General features: G+C 43.5%; 1 protein-coding gene across 3 annotated transcripts in view; it reads left to right on the top strand.

Moving 5' to 3' along the window:
* srfbp1 (serum response factor binding protein 1) overlaps positions 1-16,744 on the top strand; it is a 247,360-nt gene that overhangs the window by 68,375 nt on the left and 162,241 nt on the right. For all 3 annotated transcript variants that reach the window (XM_041185871.1, XM_041185872.1, XM_041185870.1), the window contains one exon: positions 4,279-4,367. In XM_041185871.1, the coding sequence (XP_041041805.1) occupies positions 4,279-4,367 (89 nt within the window). The remainder of the gene's footprint in view (positions 1-4,278; positions 4,368-16,744) is intronic.

Here is a 16,744-nt window from a genome sequence, read left to right on the forward strand (position 1 = left end):
CAAGAATCTAAATGCAAATAGAATTTTAACAAGTGAAATATAGATAACCAAGTTACCCCATGATGTTATATGTTGTATAGTGAAACACTTTTTAATAAAGGGCAACTCAGTTTAGTTGAGTCGTTTGTACTCCTCCATGTGAATCAGAAGATTGTGGGTGTAAAGTCCACTGTGGATTTGAGCAGATAATCTAGGCTAACGTTTCAGTGCTGTCATTTGGGTGAGATGTTAAACTGAAACCTTATTTGTATGTTTTCAAGTGAAAATAAAAGATCCTTTGTTTTTTTTTAAAAGAAAAATAAGTTGCCTTGGCTAGTGTTCCTCCTCCAAACAATACCACTAAAAACAGATGGGCTAATCAGTCATTATAACTTACTGTTTCTGAAGTTTCTTTGTGCAGCATTTGGTTGCCACTTTCACATACATAGGAACAATAGCTACACTTCTAAGTATTTTGTTAACTCTTAAACTGTTATAGAATGGTGTGAGCATGTGAAAGGCTACCATTTAGATGCAAGATTGAATAAGAAAGCGGATAGTCACCCCTGCTTCCTATTTTAGGATTTATAGAACTAGCTAAAACGAGTTTGAGAGCAAATATTAGTTGCTTAACTTTTTTACCTGTGGCCTAATGTCACATTGGGATGGGTGGTCAACAGTGAATTTGGACAGTACCTTCCATTCATATGACAGTGGGATCAATGCTATGTAAAATGGCACCTGCCCCTGACCCTATCCCCCACTCAGATTACTTGTAGCTTGCAGTTTTAGTATAACTGTTCCCTTTCGTTCTCATTTTTCTCTTTCTCCTTGTTTCTCTTACTTTCACTTGCACCCTTCAATTTTAAGTTGTAGATGTGATCTGCTTGCAGGTGACAGCTTAGGTTTAGATTACTGTCTAATCATAGGGAATGCAGAGTGAAATGTTTCTCTGCTAAGCATCCGGAGTTCAGGACAGTAATTCCAAAATTCTCACTCTATTGACAGTAATTCCAATATTCTCACTCTATTCATTGGCAGGCAACCTTCCTCTATGCAATCCATTCCATTCCAGCAATTCTCACGGACTGAGAGAATAATGATCATATTTGACACAGTTGATTCTTGGCTTGCTTGCTTTGTTGGGAGGGACTAATTATATACCCTGTCAATTTGGACGGATCTCTTCATCTGAGTGGTAGCATCTGATATTCAGCCCTGCTGTCAAATGGCAGAGATTAGGATTCAAAGATTTGAAAGAAGTGGTTGGAACTATGGGTGATAGAAAACCTCCCCATATTCCGGCCTGAGTCTGTAGCACTACTAGGCTGTAGTTGGGCAGTTATGGGGTGGGGGTCAGTGGCACCTTTATGCTGCATTAAATGGCTAGTTGAATTTTTTTCAATTTCCCACACAGAAATTGCTTTGTTGGATAATATATTGTGGCTTCATATCCTACCCAACACAGTTTGCATACTTGAAGGATAGAATTGGATAGAGCGTCAGAAGTGTAACATAAGGAAATCCTGAATTGCACAACCTTTTGCATCCTTTTGTTGTTGGCTACTTTGCTAAGATTGAAGCAACATATTAAAATTTGAAGATTACTATTACCAAAAGCTTAAGTGTAATTCCTTTTCAACTTTAAAGTATGACCAATTTCATGTTAAAAATTTTGGTGCAAATAGTTTTAAAATGATGGCCTAGTAGTCACGTGACCATAAATATAAGTGTGGATTTCCCATCACTTTGCTCCTGTGAAGTTGAAAGAAATGCTGCTTTTATAAGAACACAAGTACTCCACCATGTAATATAAAATGTAATTTTCTCTTTCAACGATAGAGCTGCTTTCAGTTGGCCTGTGCCTACCAATGACATGAAATACCCACTGTAGTATCTATTGGTCACAAAGTCTAATTGCTCTGAATAGACACATGATGGGCAGAATTTTACAGCCCCTCTTGCTGGTGGGATCTTCTGGTTCCCCTGAAGCCAATGGAGTTTTGAACGGCTCACCATATTTCCTGGACCCACCCATAGTGTCTGTAATGCTAGGTTTTTGAGTGAACAGGTGTTGTTAGATTTTCAGCTGAGAAGAAAACTACACTACATAGATTGCCACTCAAGACACTAGACACAAGATAAAGATGGTTTAGTCAATGTGATTAGTTGATATATAGTATCTGTATATTGGATGAGTTTAAATTGGGCTGTGGCAAAACAGGTGTCTACAATGTTCAGTAAAATACATATTCCCAATACAGAACTTCAAGGTTCTAATCAATTATGTATTTTACTCAGAGATAAAAACAAAAAACTGCAGATGCTGTAAATCCAAAACAAAAACAGAATTGCCTGGAAAAACTCAGCAGGTCTGGCAGCATCGGCGGAGAAGAAAAGAGTTGACGTTTCGAGTCCTCATGACCCTTTGACAGAACTTGAGTGAGTCCAAGAAAGGGGTGAAATATAAGCTGGTTTAAGGTGTGTGTGTGGGGGAGGGGGGGGGTTTTGGGTGGGGGGGAGAGAGAAGTGGAGGGGGTTGGTGTGGTTGTAGGGACAAACAAGCAGTAATAGAAGCAGATCATCAAAAGATGTCACAAACAACAGAACAAAAGAACACATAGGTGTTAAAGTTGGTGATATTATTTAAACGAATGTGCTAATTAAGAATGGATGGTAGGGCACTCAAGGTATAGCTCTAGTGGGGGTGGGGGGAGCATAAAAGATTTAAAAATATTTAAAAATAATGGAAATAGGTGGGAAAAGAAAAATCTGTATAATTTATTGGAAAAAAACAAAAGGAAGGGGGAAACAGAAAGGGGGTGGGGATGGAGGAGGGAGCTCAAGAGGCACTTTACAGCCTTCCGGACTGAATATTGAATTCAACAACTTTTGGTCTTGAGCTCCCTCCTCCATCCCCACCCCCTTTCTGTTTCCCCCTTCCTTTTGTTTTTTTCCAATAAATTATATAGATTTTTCTTTTCCCACCTATTTCCATTATTTTTAAACATTTTTAAATCTTTTATGCTCCCCCCATCCCGACTAGAGCTATACCTTGAGTGCCCTACCATCCATTCTTAATTAGCACATTCGTTTAGATAATATCACCAACTTTAACACCTATGTGTTCTTTTGTTCTGTTGTTTGTGACATCTTTTGATGAGCTGCTTCTATTACTGCTTGTTTGTCCCTACAACCACACCAACCTCCTCCACTTCTCTCTCCCCCCACCCAAAACCTCCCCCCCCCCCACACACACCTTAAACCAGCTTATATTTCACCCCTTTCTTGGACTCACTCAAGTTCTGTCGAAGGGTCATGAGGACTCGAAACGTCAACTCTTTTCTTCTCCGCCGATGCTGCCAGACCTGCTGAGTTTTTCCAGGTAGTTCTGTTTTTGTTATGTATTTTACTATTGTGTGGATGAAACATGATATAGGGTAATAAATATATGGGCTTCAGATATTTACAGGCCGAGGTGTTTGTATTACTCTGATGTGCTGTGTATTCAAAATGTAAAGAACAGTTTACTGTGAAAACAACTTGTAATTATATAGTGCTTTTAATATAAAGAAATGTCCCAAGCTGATTCACAGTTAGACATAAGAAAACTGACATCTGAACAGGAAGGAAGAAATTAGGAGAGGTAAACAAGTGCTTGATGTTAGAAATGAGCCCGAAGATGGATTTTAAAGGTGGAGAGACTGGCACCAATGATGGTGTAAAGGCTTAGCAGCAAAAATTATAATTATAACTGAAGTCTAGTGGTGTGAACTAAATTAAGTTCCTTTATTTACTTAATGTCCTTTCATATGAGTGGTATTTCTGTAGATTGGATCAGTTATTCTAAAACATCCTAGGATTTTAATTTATTTCATAAGGATTCAGCAACTTATCTGATTGAAGTCCCACATGATGTTTGAAGCCTTACAACAAAGTTAGAATTTCTAATTCTTTATTTGATAGTAACTTTAAGAAATGTATGTGTACTAAATAATTTTATTAACTTTTGAACTTGTGCTCTGCATTTTGAAATAGAAGTTCCAAGAATAACATTAAAACATAACTGGATAGGCATGCTTATGCCTACAAAGCCTGTTTCTTTTTAGCCATTAGAAAGGTTCTTGGAATTTAGCCTGGTAAAATTCTATTTGATACTAAAGTATAAACTCTTGCATTTAATAGCTATTGTGAATGTTCAGACAGAGAGAAAAAAATCAGACAAGTTTGCATTCTTCAGTTTTATAATTGCTTGGAGAAGTTTGAAGATATTAACCAAATCATCTTTTTCATTTCTAGATTGTTAAATTGAGAAAAGATGTTAAAAAAGCAAGAACTTTAATCATCCGGAAACTGACAAGAAACATCGCTCAACTGAAAGCTAAAAAGTTGGTATTTGAAGTGTTCCTTTTTTATTTGATGTTTGCAGAGAATTGGTGAGGATGCAAGGGAATGGCAATGCAGGAGAAATCTGCCAAGGAGGTTCATCTGGCTGCAGGGAGAGAAATCCAATGGCTGCAGTTGGAAACCCTTGTGGATAGTCCCTGGAAATCAGGAGTGAATCACGAGGAAGGCTGCAGATCGGGCTTGGGGGAGAGCGGAGAGATTTTGAACAGGGAAGAAGTTGACTGTGGTCAGTGGATGGGAAACCAAAGACTTTGCTTAAGGGGTAGGGAGGAAGCACTCCTGCTCCTCCTAATTATAAAAGTGCCATTTGCCTTCTGGAACTGGCAGCTCCTGCCTCCCTTTTGCAGTCAGGTTTCCCAAGGCTTGAATCTAGGCAGGCAGCAGTAAAATTTAAATCGGAAGGATCTGCAGAAGGCCAGGTCGAGGATGAAATGGCTAGCTGCCTGCAAGTGGCAGATGGCTGGTTAAGCTCATTAAAAAGCCAATTAAGGCCGTAGATGGCAGCTACCTGATTCCCTCTCCACAATGGTGGCCTGGCAGCTTTGGGTTATTTTTTTACTTCAAAAGTGCTAAGAGGATGACTCAAGATGGAGGCTGTCTCCCTCTCCCTCCCTCCCTCCCCCCCCCCCCCCCCCTCTCTCTCTCTCCCTCCCGCCCCCTCGCTGGAGGACCTCTTTTGACCTTCTAGCTTTGAAAGCCTGTCTACCATTCTTAATTGGATACCAAAGGTGCCCTCTAGCCACTGATTGATTTTCCCTGAAATGGCCAATGTTGGGTGACTGTTCCTGACACAGTGCGGGGTCAGGATCCCATCCAACCTCAACGTTGGGGTCCTGACCCAAAATACAAAATCCTGCCCAAGAATGAGATTGTATTTAAAAGAGCAAACCTTTGGAGAAATAGAGTGAGCTTGCATTTATATATACTTGCCTTTTATGACATCAGGACAACCAGAAGGTTTTTATAGCCAATGAAGTACTATTAATAAAACATGTTAGCTTTTCAGTTTTTATATGCCGCTAAAATACTGAAATGTAAAACTGATTTAAAATGGTTTAAACTGTTGTAGCTGCTTTAGTGCCTCCTATTTTATCACTTGAAAAATCCCATGGCACTTTTTCGAAATAGAGTTCACCAAAGTGGGCTATTTAGTAAGTTTGCAGACGACACTAAGGTTGGAGGAGTTGCAGATAGTGAAGAGGATTGTCAAAGGATACAAAGGAATATAGATCGTTTGGAGACTTGGGCGGAGAAATGGCAGATGGAGTTTAATCCGGACAAATGCGAGGTAAATGCATTTTGGAAGGTCTAATGCAGGTAGGAATTATACAGTAAATGATAGAACCCTTAAGTGCATTGACAGGCAGAGGGATCTGGGTATACAGGTCCACAGGTCACTGAAAGTGGCAACGCAAATGGATAAGGTAGTCAGGAAGGCATATGGCATGCTTGCCTTCATTGGCAGGGTTATTGATTATAAAAGCTGGGAAGTCATGCTGTAGCTGTATAGAACCTTGGTTAGGCCACACTTGGAATATTGCGTGCAATTCTGGTCATCACATTACCAGAAGGATATGGAGGCATTGGAGAGGATGCAGAGGAGGTTTACCAGGATGCTGCCTGATCTGGAGGTTAATAGCTATGAGGAGAGGTTGGAGAAACTCGGATTGTTGTCACTCCTGTGTCGTCACAGGAGTGACGGAGATTGAGGGGCGACTTGATAGAAGTTTATACAATTATGAGTGGCATGGACAGTGTAGATAGCCAGAAGCTTTTTCCCAGGGTGGAAGAGTGAATTACTAGGGGACATAGATTTAAGGTGAGAGGAGAAAACTATAGAGGAGATGTGCAGGGCAAGTTTTTTTACGCAGAAGGTAGTGAGTGTCTGGAAATCGCTGCCAGAGGAGGTGGTGGAAGCAGGTACGATAGTGGTGTTTAAAAGGCAGCTTGACAAATACATGAATAGGATGGGAATAGAGGGATACGGACCCCGGAAGTGCAAAATGTTTTAGTTTGACAAGCAATATGATTGGCGCAGGCTTGGAGGGCCAAAGGGCCTGTTCCTGTGCTGTACTTTTCTCGTTCTTTTGTTCTTTGAAGTGTCAGAGCTGATTTTTGTCCCTCAATCAACCAACGTATTGTCTGATCATTATGACATTTCGTTTGTGGGATGTTGCTTTGCACAAATTACCTGCCATGTTTCCTACATTACAACGATGTCTACATTTCAAAAGTATTTCATTGGCTTTTTATTCATTCTTGGAAGGCGAGTGTCGTTGTCAAGGCCAGCATTTATTGCCCTTCCCTAATTGCCCTAGAGAAGGTGGTTAGCTGCTTTCTTGGACAGCTATAGTCCATGTAATGTAGGTAAGGCCGCAGAGATCTTTTTCTGTAGCGGTTTGATATAACTGATTTGCTAGGTCATTTCAGAGGGCAGCGAAGAATCATTTCTGTGATTCTGGAGTCACATGTAGGCTAGGCCAGGTCACGGTAGCAGATTTCATCCCTGAAGAACATTAGTGAATCATGTTTTGAAATTCCTCTACATAATATTTTAGTGGAGGTGTTAGTGTAGTCGATATGTGGGTAGAAGATCAACCATGATTGTGCTCAATGGTAGAGAATGACCATCTCTACTATTTTTATTTCTTATCTTATGTTCAGAATGTTCCATTTATTAGCCTTCCATGGTGCAATTTAAGTTTCTTAGGGTGGAATATTCCACTCCCGCCAGTGGCGGGAATTGTGACAGGTGGGGGCACAAAATTTGGCGTGATGGAAGTCAGTTTCCCACCGGCGGGAAATTAGTTTGGAATTGTGTTCTCCCAACTTTGATGGCGGGTCAAGGTGGGTCGAGCTTCCTGCTGATCTATGTTGGGAACCACCATTCATTCCCATCCCATGAATGCTCATTAAAAGGCCAACTCACCAGAACCATGTTCCCCCTCCAAATGAAGTGCCCCGCCAGTGGATAATTAGAATGCTCTGTTTCCTGACTGTATATAAGTGGTGTGCACTTGGTGAGCTTCATTTCATCAACGTTTTCGTCTACCTTTAACAGCATTGCTGAGAGATTTTGGGTGCCTGTATCTGAAGCTGCTCCAAGGCTGGGCACGGGAGGCAATATCATGGGGATGGAAGGGTGAAGACGAAAACAGGATTTGGGAGGTGGGTGGGGTCAAGGAGCAGAGTGGTGTGGGGCAAGAGTTATTACACTGTCCAAGGAGAAGTTAGAGACTGTCCTGTGGCTCAGGCCACGCTATCAGGTACATTTTGAACAGACTGTCCTGGGACTGAGGCCATGCTGTCAAGGCATTTTGAATTGGCTGTTTTTGCCATGTTAGAGGGCCATGCATGGTATGCGTGTCTTGGTCCCAGTCTTGGGTGGGGGAAGGCCCCACTGGATGAGGGGGGGGGGGGGGAGCAGTGATGGCCCCTCATACGCCTCTCATAATTAGGTGTATAAAATTATGAGGGGCATAGATAGGGTAGACAGGAAGAAACTTTTCCCCTGTTGGAGGAGGGATCAGTAACCAGGGTGCATAGATTTAAGGTAAAGGGCAGGAAGTTTCGAGGGGATGTGAGAAATAATTTTTTCACCCTGAGGGTGGTGGGAATCTGGAACTCACTGCCTGAAAGGGTGGTAGAGGCAGAAACCCTCATAACATTTAAGAAGTATTTGGATGTGCATTTACAATGCCCTGGCATACAAGGCTATGGGCCTAGTGCTGGAAAATGGTATTAGAATAGTTAGCTACTTGTTTGACCGGCACAGATGGGCCGAAGGGCCTTTTTCTGTGTTGTAGACCTCTATGGCACAGCATGGTGTGCAGGGCATGATCAGTCACCTAAAGTATTTAGTCCTGGGGATTGGAGGCATGTTACTGTGAGGCAGATAGCACAGTAACGGCTAGGGGTGGCATCTATCCTGAATATCGGTAGCTGAAAAGTCATGGGGGGTATTGAATGGTCTCATGGGGTGAGGGTGGTCGGGGAAGGGGGTGGTCCTGGAATATCCGAATGCATGTGGCCTCTAGAAGGGGCTGGGTCACGTCGGCAAAATGCTTGGGGGCATCAACATTAAAAGGTTCGGTGGGAGGACAGGAATGTTGAGTTCAAGGGTAGCTGGGAGAGATTGGATAGTGACAGGAGGAATGGGAATTAGGAGGTGGTAACTATGGAGGAGGATGGGAGGAACTTGGTGGGTGATGAGGAAGATGGAAGCTGGATGCATTTACAAATGTGATGAGCACCATGTTTGCACTTTGATCAATGACACAGTTGGAAAAACAAACTTGAAAAAGTCAATATGAGAGAGGCCTCAAAGACATGCTAGAAGTGTCCAGCACAGTAAATCTTGACTGAGTGAAGGGGCACCTGTTTTGCTCAAACCATGGAGAGCATGGCTCAGCTGAGTGCTCGACTTGAGGGTCTCATGGCATAATGAATGAGCTTGGCTCCTTTTCTAATGGTGGGCATTCAGATGCCAACCATGAAGTTTAGATGCTGTGGTGCATGTGGCCTTAATTGTCGGCTGATCCTTACACAGGCATGTCCAAATCGATGCAGGCTCCAAGAATCAGTGACCATGTCTTCTGTGCAGAGGCAGCATGGGCCCTACAAGCTTCCATCTTCCCAGTACACTGGTCATGGCATTCAAGGCATGCAGTCAGGGCACAAGTGTAAGGACTGGGTATCCATAATTGTTCTAAAGGCCATTGGAGGCCAGCCAACACAAGCCTGACTGTGGCTCCTAGGACTTGGGTCTTTTGACCCTTATGAACACCCTTATTCTGAATGCACATTCACGTCTCAGGGGACAGATCAGCCACTTGTCATAGAGGGAGTGCAGCGAAGGTTCACTAAATTAATTCCTGGGATGGAGGGATTGTCTTATGAGGAAAGATTAAATGGACTGGTACTTATTGTCTGGAGTTTAGGAGAATGAGAAATGATCTCATTCAAACATACAAAGTCCTTATAGGGCTTGACAGGGTAGGTACAGGTAGGATGTTTCCCTTGCCGGGGTGGGGGGGGTCTAGAACCAGGGTACATAGTCTCAGAATAAGGAGCAGGCCATTTATGACTGGAATGAGGAGGAATTTCTTCACTCAGTGGGTGGTGAATCTTTGGAATTCTCTGCCCCAGAGGGCTGTGAGGGTCAGTCATTGAGTATGTTCAAGACAGAGATTGATGGATTTTTAGATATTAAAAGCAACAAGGGATATGGGGATAGTGCAGGAAAATTGTGTTGAAGTGGAAGATCAGCCATGATCTCATTGAATGGTGGAGCAGGCTTGAAGGGCTGAATGGCCTACTCCTTTTTCTATTCCTTATGTTCTTATGTACCTGTTGTCCTCCAGGATGATATCATCCTGCAAGAGGTGGCCTTGGTATGTCAAATGCAGATGAAGGCAAAGTCAAAGCTCAGTCAAGGGCTGAAGAATGCATAGCTGCCTTATATAGGGGGGAAGACAAATCAACGGAAACTAACAGTGATTGCACAGTTATATCCATTCACAGAAACAAGGAGGAATTGAGAATGCAGGCTGCAGGCAACGTTGCCTTCTTCATAGCTTTGATATAAATGAGGAGAAGGGCCTGTTACCATTTGGCACTGCTCAGGGAAGACTGTTGTCCTGAGGAACAAGAGCCAGTAGGATAACCCAGATGCTGATGAGGAAGGACCAAATCCATGAAGATGTTTGGTGTGACCAAGGGTCTACAAAAGACGCATCTCATATATGGAGATGAACAAAAGACGGTGCTGCAAATGCCTTTGCTTGTCTAGGGATGTGGTAGCTCATATTTGCCATACTCTCCGTGCGGAACTCGTGCTCCTCAGTGATCATGGATGCCCCCTAAAGACATGGCAAATGACACCTGTTTGTCACCCACAGAGTGCATCTGAGGAGAGATACAATGCTGCACCTTCAGCCACAAGGTTTTTAATAGAGCAGACTATTGGCCTCTTAAATATATGTATCAGATGCTTAGCCTGATCAGGTGGGGCTCCCCAATACTCACCGGAGAGGCTGTCCAGCATTATCATTATTCGCTGCGCCCTGCACAACCTTGTGCTGCAAAGGGAGGATATGTTGCCACAGGGAGACATGGTAGGAGCTACACATTTCCTCAGATGAGGAGGACATTGAAGAGGATGAATTTGAAGAGGGTGAGGATTCAGACGAGCCACATGAGGGTGCCATTGCATGGACTCAATGTGGAAGATGTGTCCATGATAACCTTTATAGCTAAAAGAATCTAGGAGAAATAAGGCTAAGACAAGTTGTTACAAGCACAGTTCTCTTCATGCTTCAATGCAGGGGAAACAGCAAGACCTTCATTGTCATCTTCAACATCACAGAAAAGGTCATCAATCTCACAATGATGATGGAGGAATCATAAGTCACCTTCAACCCTAACGATGGGGTCATTCTTGAAAGACGCAGCAGCCTAAATACCATGTGGCAGCTGTGGAATGGGATAAGCACTGCACTAGTGCACATCCTTAAGCAACTACACATAGTGCAGTCCTTTCAACCATGGCACAAACAAATCAGTGGCCATGGCATCCTTCAAGTGGTAGAAATGCTTTTGCACACATGGATGTACTTATGCCAGTAGTTTAGCAAGGCAGCTGTAAAAGGAAAAACACTCATCAATGGTTAGTGTTTGACTGCTTGAAGACAGAGCTTCATCAGGACAGCACCATTTCTCCAAACACCAGCTCTCGTGCATGATCAGTGCAGAGGCCGCATCTTGATACTGAGCCCAAGATGCCATTGGACATCAGAACACAGTGATTTGTCACATGATGGATGCAAAGCTGTGAGCTATGTTAGCATTGTGCTCAGGTTGGTTCAACGCGACCATTATGTGATTACTGACAAACACCCGTTACTCTGCATTGGACGGATGCCTGCCAAGTTTGCATTCTCATTGCCTTGGCATCTGGGAAAGACATGGCCCAATCAGTTTTGACACAGCAGTCAATGTTAACTCATAGATACTGATGAGCACTTGGGAGATGTGCCAGACAGCGCTTTCACACCATTATAGCCCTCGACAATGTCCGTGTCTCAAAGGTCAGTTCTTGCTATGACCACTAAGTCACTGATTGCACAGTCATGTAATGAATTTCACACTGATTGGTATTCTGTGACCTTGCAGAAGGATTCCTCAAGCAACGTTAGACAGTCATTCAGGAGCAAAGCAAGACCCTCACAGGTAAATGGACAGATTCATCAGGATGCGCACACACCTCTGAGAAGTGCAGATGGAATTTAACCCTGAAAAGTGTGAGGTGATACACTTTGGAAGGAGTATTTTAACAAGGAAGTATTCATTGAACAGCATGACACTAGGAAGTTCTGAGGAACAAAGGGACCTTGGCGTGTGTGTCCATAGATCTCTAAAGGTGGAGGGGCATGTTAGTGGGGGGGTGAAAAAAGCATTTGGGACACTTGCCTTTATCAATCGAGGCATAGATTACAAAAGTAAGGAGATCATGTTGGAGCTGTATAGAACCTTGGTGAGGCCATGGTTGGAGCACTTTGTGCAGTTCTGGTTGCCACATTATAGGAAGGATGTGATTGCACTGGAGAGGGTGCAGAGGAGATTCATCAGGATGTTGCCTGGGATGAAACATTTAAGTTATGAAGAGAGGTTGGATAGACTTGGGTTGTTTTCATTGGAGCAGAGAAGGCTGATGGGCGTCCTGATCGAGGTGCAGAAGATTATGAGGGGCATGGACAGGGTGGATAGGGAGCAGCTGTTCCCCTTAGTTGAAGGGTCAATCACGAGAGGACACAAGTTAAAGGTGAGGGGCTGGAGGTTTAGGGGGGAATGTGAGGAAAAGCTTTTTTACCCAGAGGGTGGTGACAGTCTGGAATGCGCTGCCTGGGAGAGTGGTGGAGGTGGGTTGCCTCACATCCTTTAAAAAGTACCTGGATGAGCACTTGGCACATCATAACATTCAAGGCTATGGGCCAAGTGCTGGTAAATGGGATTAGTAGGCCAGGTGTTTCTCACATGTCGGTGCAGACTTGATGGGTTGAAGCGCCTCTTCTGCACTGTGTGATTCTATGATCACACATTCATTCCCATCCAGCAGACATTTCAAATGTCACTAAGTGGAACCAACTTCCATCATTCATGTCGCGCATGGGGAAAATGGGAACTAATAAAATCTTAAAAGCAGAGATGAAATAATGCTGCTGGGAAGTATGAAAGGCTATGGTGTTCAACAATGAATAATACTTTTATCAAAAGCTCACAGTCATAAAATAAGGTCATTGCAAAGTGGTGCACTTGGGTGAAAGACTCCAATGTTGGACATGAATAAACACTTATAATGCCCACAAAGAACAGGCTTCGGTGCAGCAGCATCTGGATAATCACCAACTGAACAATTCTCAGGGGGTCATGTAATGTGAGCCTCAGATGTAAGGGTTTACATGTGCATTGCCCAGCCGTCATTTTCATATATGAAGTATCATCAGTTCCACATCAGTGACGTGAACAAAGGTGATTGTGATGAGATTGAGTGAGAGTTCATGGAACTGAGGGACAAGGCGGGAGATAATTGGTAGTGGGGGTGAGGTGGGTGCAGTTTCATTTCGTACCCTTGAATGAACATGGGACCTTGCATCACATCGATCAGCCATTCAATAATGAAGACCTAGAGAGGGATAAATGTGCAATATATTTCCAATAGTGCAGATTATATGCAGTGAATGAACACCCATGCCACCATTGTGCATTCAAAACTTCTTAATTTTCCTTACCCTACATCTGGGTGCAGCCCCAACATCCACAGCAGAGGTAGAAGCAGCCTGCTGACTGCTATGCCCTGTCATCTGAGATGGCTTTGGCGGGCATCCTTTGGAGGCCCAAGGCCTCGGGGTCCCTGGCCTGCTAAAGGCCTCCTGTTTTGGAGCAGGTGCACCCACCTGGGCCTGACCTGTTGGAGTTGATGGGCTCACAGGCACAGGGGATGTGAAGTGACGGAACACCCTTGGACACCCCTGGGTGGACGCCCCTGGATTATCTGGCTGGCACTCCTCTCTTTGAGTGCCCAAGGATCCCTCCCTGTCTCTTTGAGGAAAAGGGGCATCTGGTGGGAGGTCGAGGTGCCCCATACACCACCTATAGCCCCCCCTCCCCCTCACCTAGCCACTGCTAGGTGTGTGTATCTGCGCTGATGGAGTGTGCGGGTGAATGTAGTAACTGATCACATCCTCATCTGAGGTAGCCTAGGGGCTGGGACTGAGGAACTTGCTGAAGCTCTTCCTCTGCCTTTTTTTCTGGTAGATGGAATAGAGAGAAGAGATAATTAGTGATTGACTGAAAAGGCACCTACCCTATAGGTCACAGTCGTTGGCCACATGTTGTCAATATACACTGCATGGAGACCCACAGGCCTCTTAGGGGAGTCTGATCTCTCCTTCTGTGCAGGAATGATCTCTACTCTCTCCTGCAAGCTCTACCACTTGCTCCTCATGGGAGGAGAGCATTCTAAGCTTCAGGGTCCGCCCTCTGATCTTTGGTCGCTCCCACCGATTTATGGACGACCTTGTCCTGGATAAAGATGGATGGATTGACTGTGAGCACTGCTGATGAAAGAGCAGTTCAGAAGCATGTATACCTGCTGTGTCTGTGATCCCTCCCCAGTAGGGGCTGAAGGTGCTGTTTGTGCAGGATCTTGCATGAGATTGGGAACTTAAACTGACTGGCAGACATGCATTGTTGCTATCCCACTTGCTGGTTCTGTATGACATCCCAGAGGACTCTAACCCTTAGACTGCCTGCTGCCCTTTGAGAGTGAATGGAGTCAGGAGAAGATTCACTTACCCTGGTAGAACACATCAGATCATTGATCCTTTTCTTGCACAGCAGGGTGGTACTTTATTCTGTGTACCAAGGGCACTGACCTCCCTGGTGACGGGTGGACCTCCGGCTCACATCCCATAAAGCGGGCCTCCCTCTTTGCCTGGACGGCATGGAGGAGAATATTCAAGGAGGCCTTGCCGAACTGTGGAGCCGAAGGTTTGTATTGTTTGGTTGCCATGGTAATGCAGATGTGACTGGGAGACATGCATTGTTGCTAATGAGTGAATGTGTGCGTGGGTGCCATTTAAGTATGGCACCAGGATCTTCAACCCCAGGAAGCAATGGCCGGGTAGATGAATCGCTGCCTGCCCCGCCATGAGATTCGATGAGCTCCTCGCTGATGCATAATTAATGAGCTGAAAAGTGGAAAATTGGGCTTGAAAATCTGCTCCTCCTCCCAATGGGAAACACGCTGACTTTGCGGTCCGCCACTGTATTCGTCTTCAGATTGGACAATTCAGCCCTCGGTGTTTTATGTTTTGTAGTGTTTTCCTTTGCATATCCTCTCTCCTCCATTGTACCATAAAAATATAAATCTTTACGTAACATGACTAAAACTTCATAGATGCATATGTTATTTTAAATGATGTAACAGTAAATAGGCCTGGCCAGTGTTTCCTAAACTTTTTGGTGCCAGAACCAAAAAACCCAAATTTTCCAGTTTTAACGTACCCTTTGGTAAATCTAAATTGAAGTAAAATCAATCGTACTAACTTGGATTCAGCACATATTTGCTGAAATTAAACATCAAGCTGTTATTTGTAGCAATCAAATGCTGATCTATTTCAAGATTTGGTATTTGAAAGTCGTTCCACAATTTTGTTTCAAAGGGCACCTGAGGGATATTTTTCTTGTATAATTAGATTGTCATGAAAGGTATGAATATTTCCAATTGTTGCGGTACTAATCTCAATTGCTGTCTTTTGGTTCCTGGAATTTGACTTTGGCATTAGTGCAAACAGTATTAAATCGGTGGTTCTTGGTGAGTGAATGAAGGCCTCAATCAATGTTCCCTCAAACTTCTACTTGCTGTAGGCGGCCAGCTTAATTGAACTCCCCAGTTTTTTTTAAGATTGACGGTCAATCAATCTGTATCATAACAATTAATTACAAAACTTATATTTAGACTCTTCAGGTGAGTTCAAATTTCATTAATTTTTCCCCCCAAAATTTAGATACTTTCAACAAAGAATTTGTTAGGAAATTGCAGGCATGAGCTATTATTGGATTTTTCTGTGGCTATATAAATACATGCTGATGTAAAGAACATAACATAAGAAATAGGAACAGGAGTAGACCATTGGACTCCACCATTCAATAAGATCGTGGCTGATCATCTTGTTTCGATTTCCACATGGCTATCTAACCCCGATAACCTTTGATTCCCTTGGCCAACAAGAATCTACCTACCTCTGCCGTAAAAATATTCAATGGCCCTGCTTTCACCACCTTCTGAGGCAGAGAGTTCTAAAGTCACACAACCCTCAAAGAAAAAAATTCTCCTCATCTCTGTCCTAAAAGGGTGACCCTTAATTCTAAAACAGTGTCCCATAATTCTGGACTCACCCACAAGAGGAAACATCCTTTTGACGTCCACCTTGTCAAGGCCGTTCAGGTTCTTGTATACTTCAATCAAATCACCCCTCACTCTTCTAAACTCCAGTGGAAACAAGCCCAGTCTGTCCACCTTTCCTCAGAAGACAATCCATTCGTTCCAGGTATCAATTTAGTAAACCTTCTTTGAACCGCCTCCAATGCATTTAAATCCTTCCTTAAATAAGGAGACCAAAACTGCACACAGTATTCGAAATGCGGTCTCACCAATGCCCTGTATAACTGAAGCATAACATCTTTACTTTTATGTTCAATCCCTCTCGTAATAATGGATAGCATTCCAGTAGCTTTCTTAATTACTTGCTGTACCTGCATACTAACTTTTTGTGGCTCATATACTAGAGCACCTAGATCCCTCTGCACCTCAGAATTATGCAGCTGGTCTCCATTTAAGTAATACTCTGCTTTTTTATTCTCCCTGCCAAAGTGAACAACTTCACGTTTTCCCACACTAAACTCCATTTGCCAGATCTTTGCCCACTCACTCAACCTGTCTATATCCACCTGTAACCTCCTCATGTCCTCTTCACAACATACTTTCATACCTACCTTTGTGTCATCTGCAAATTGAGCTACCATATCTTCACCCCCTCATCTAAGTCATTGACGTCATTCATAAAAAGTTGAGGCCCCAGCACAGACCCCTGTGGAACTCTACTCGTCACATCCTGCTAATCCAAAAAAGACCCATTTATGCATGCTCTCTGCTTTCTGCCAGCCAGCCAATCTTCTATCCATGCCAATATGTTATCCACTACACCATGCACTTTTATTTTTCATAATAAACTTTGATGTGGAACCTTATCAAATGTCTTCTGGAAATCCAAGTACAGTACGCCTACAGCCTCCT

The sequence above is a fragment of the Carcharodon carcharias genome, chromosome 4 (assembly GCF_017639515.1).
Source record: "Carcharodon carcharias isolate sCarCar2 chromosome 4, sCarCar2.pri, whole genome shotgun sequence".
In the NCBI taxonomy this organism is placed as follows: domain Eukaryota; kingdom Metazoa; phylum Chordata; class Chondrichthyes; order Lamniformes; family Lamnidae; genus Carcharodon; species Carcharodon carcharias.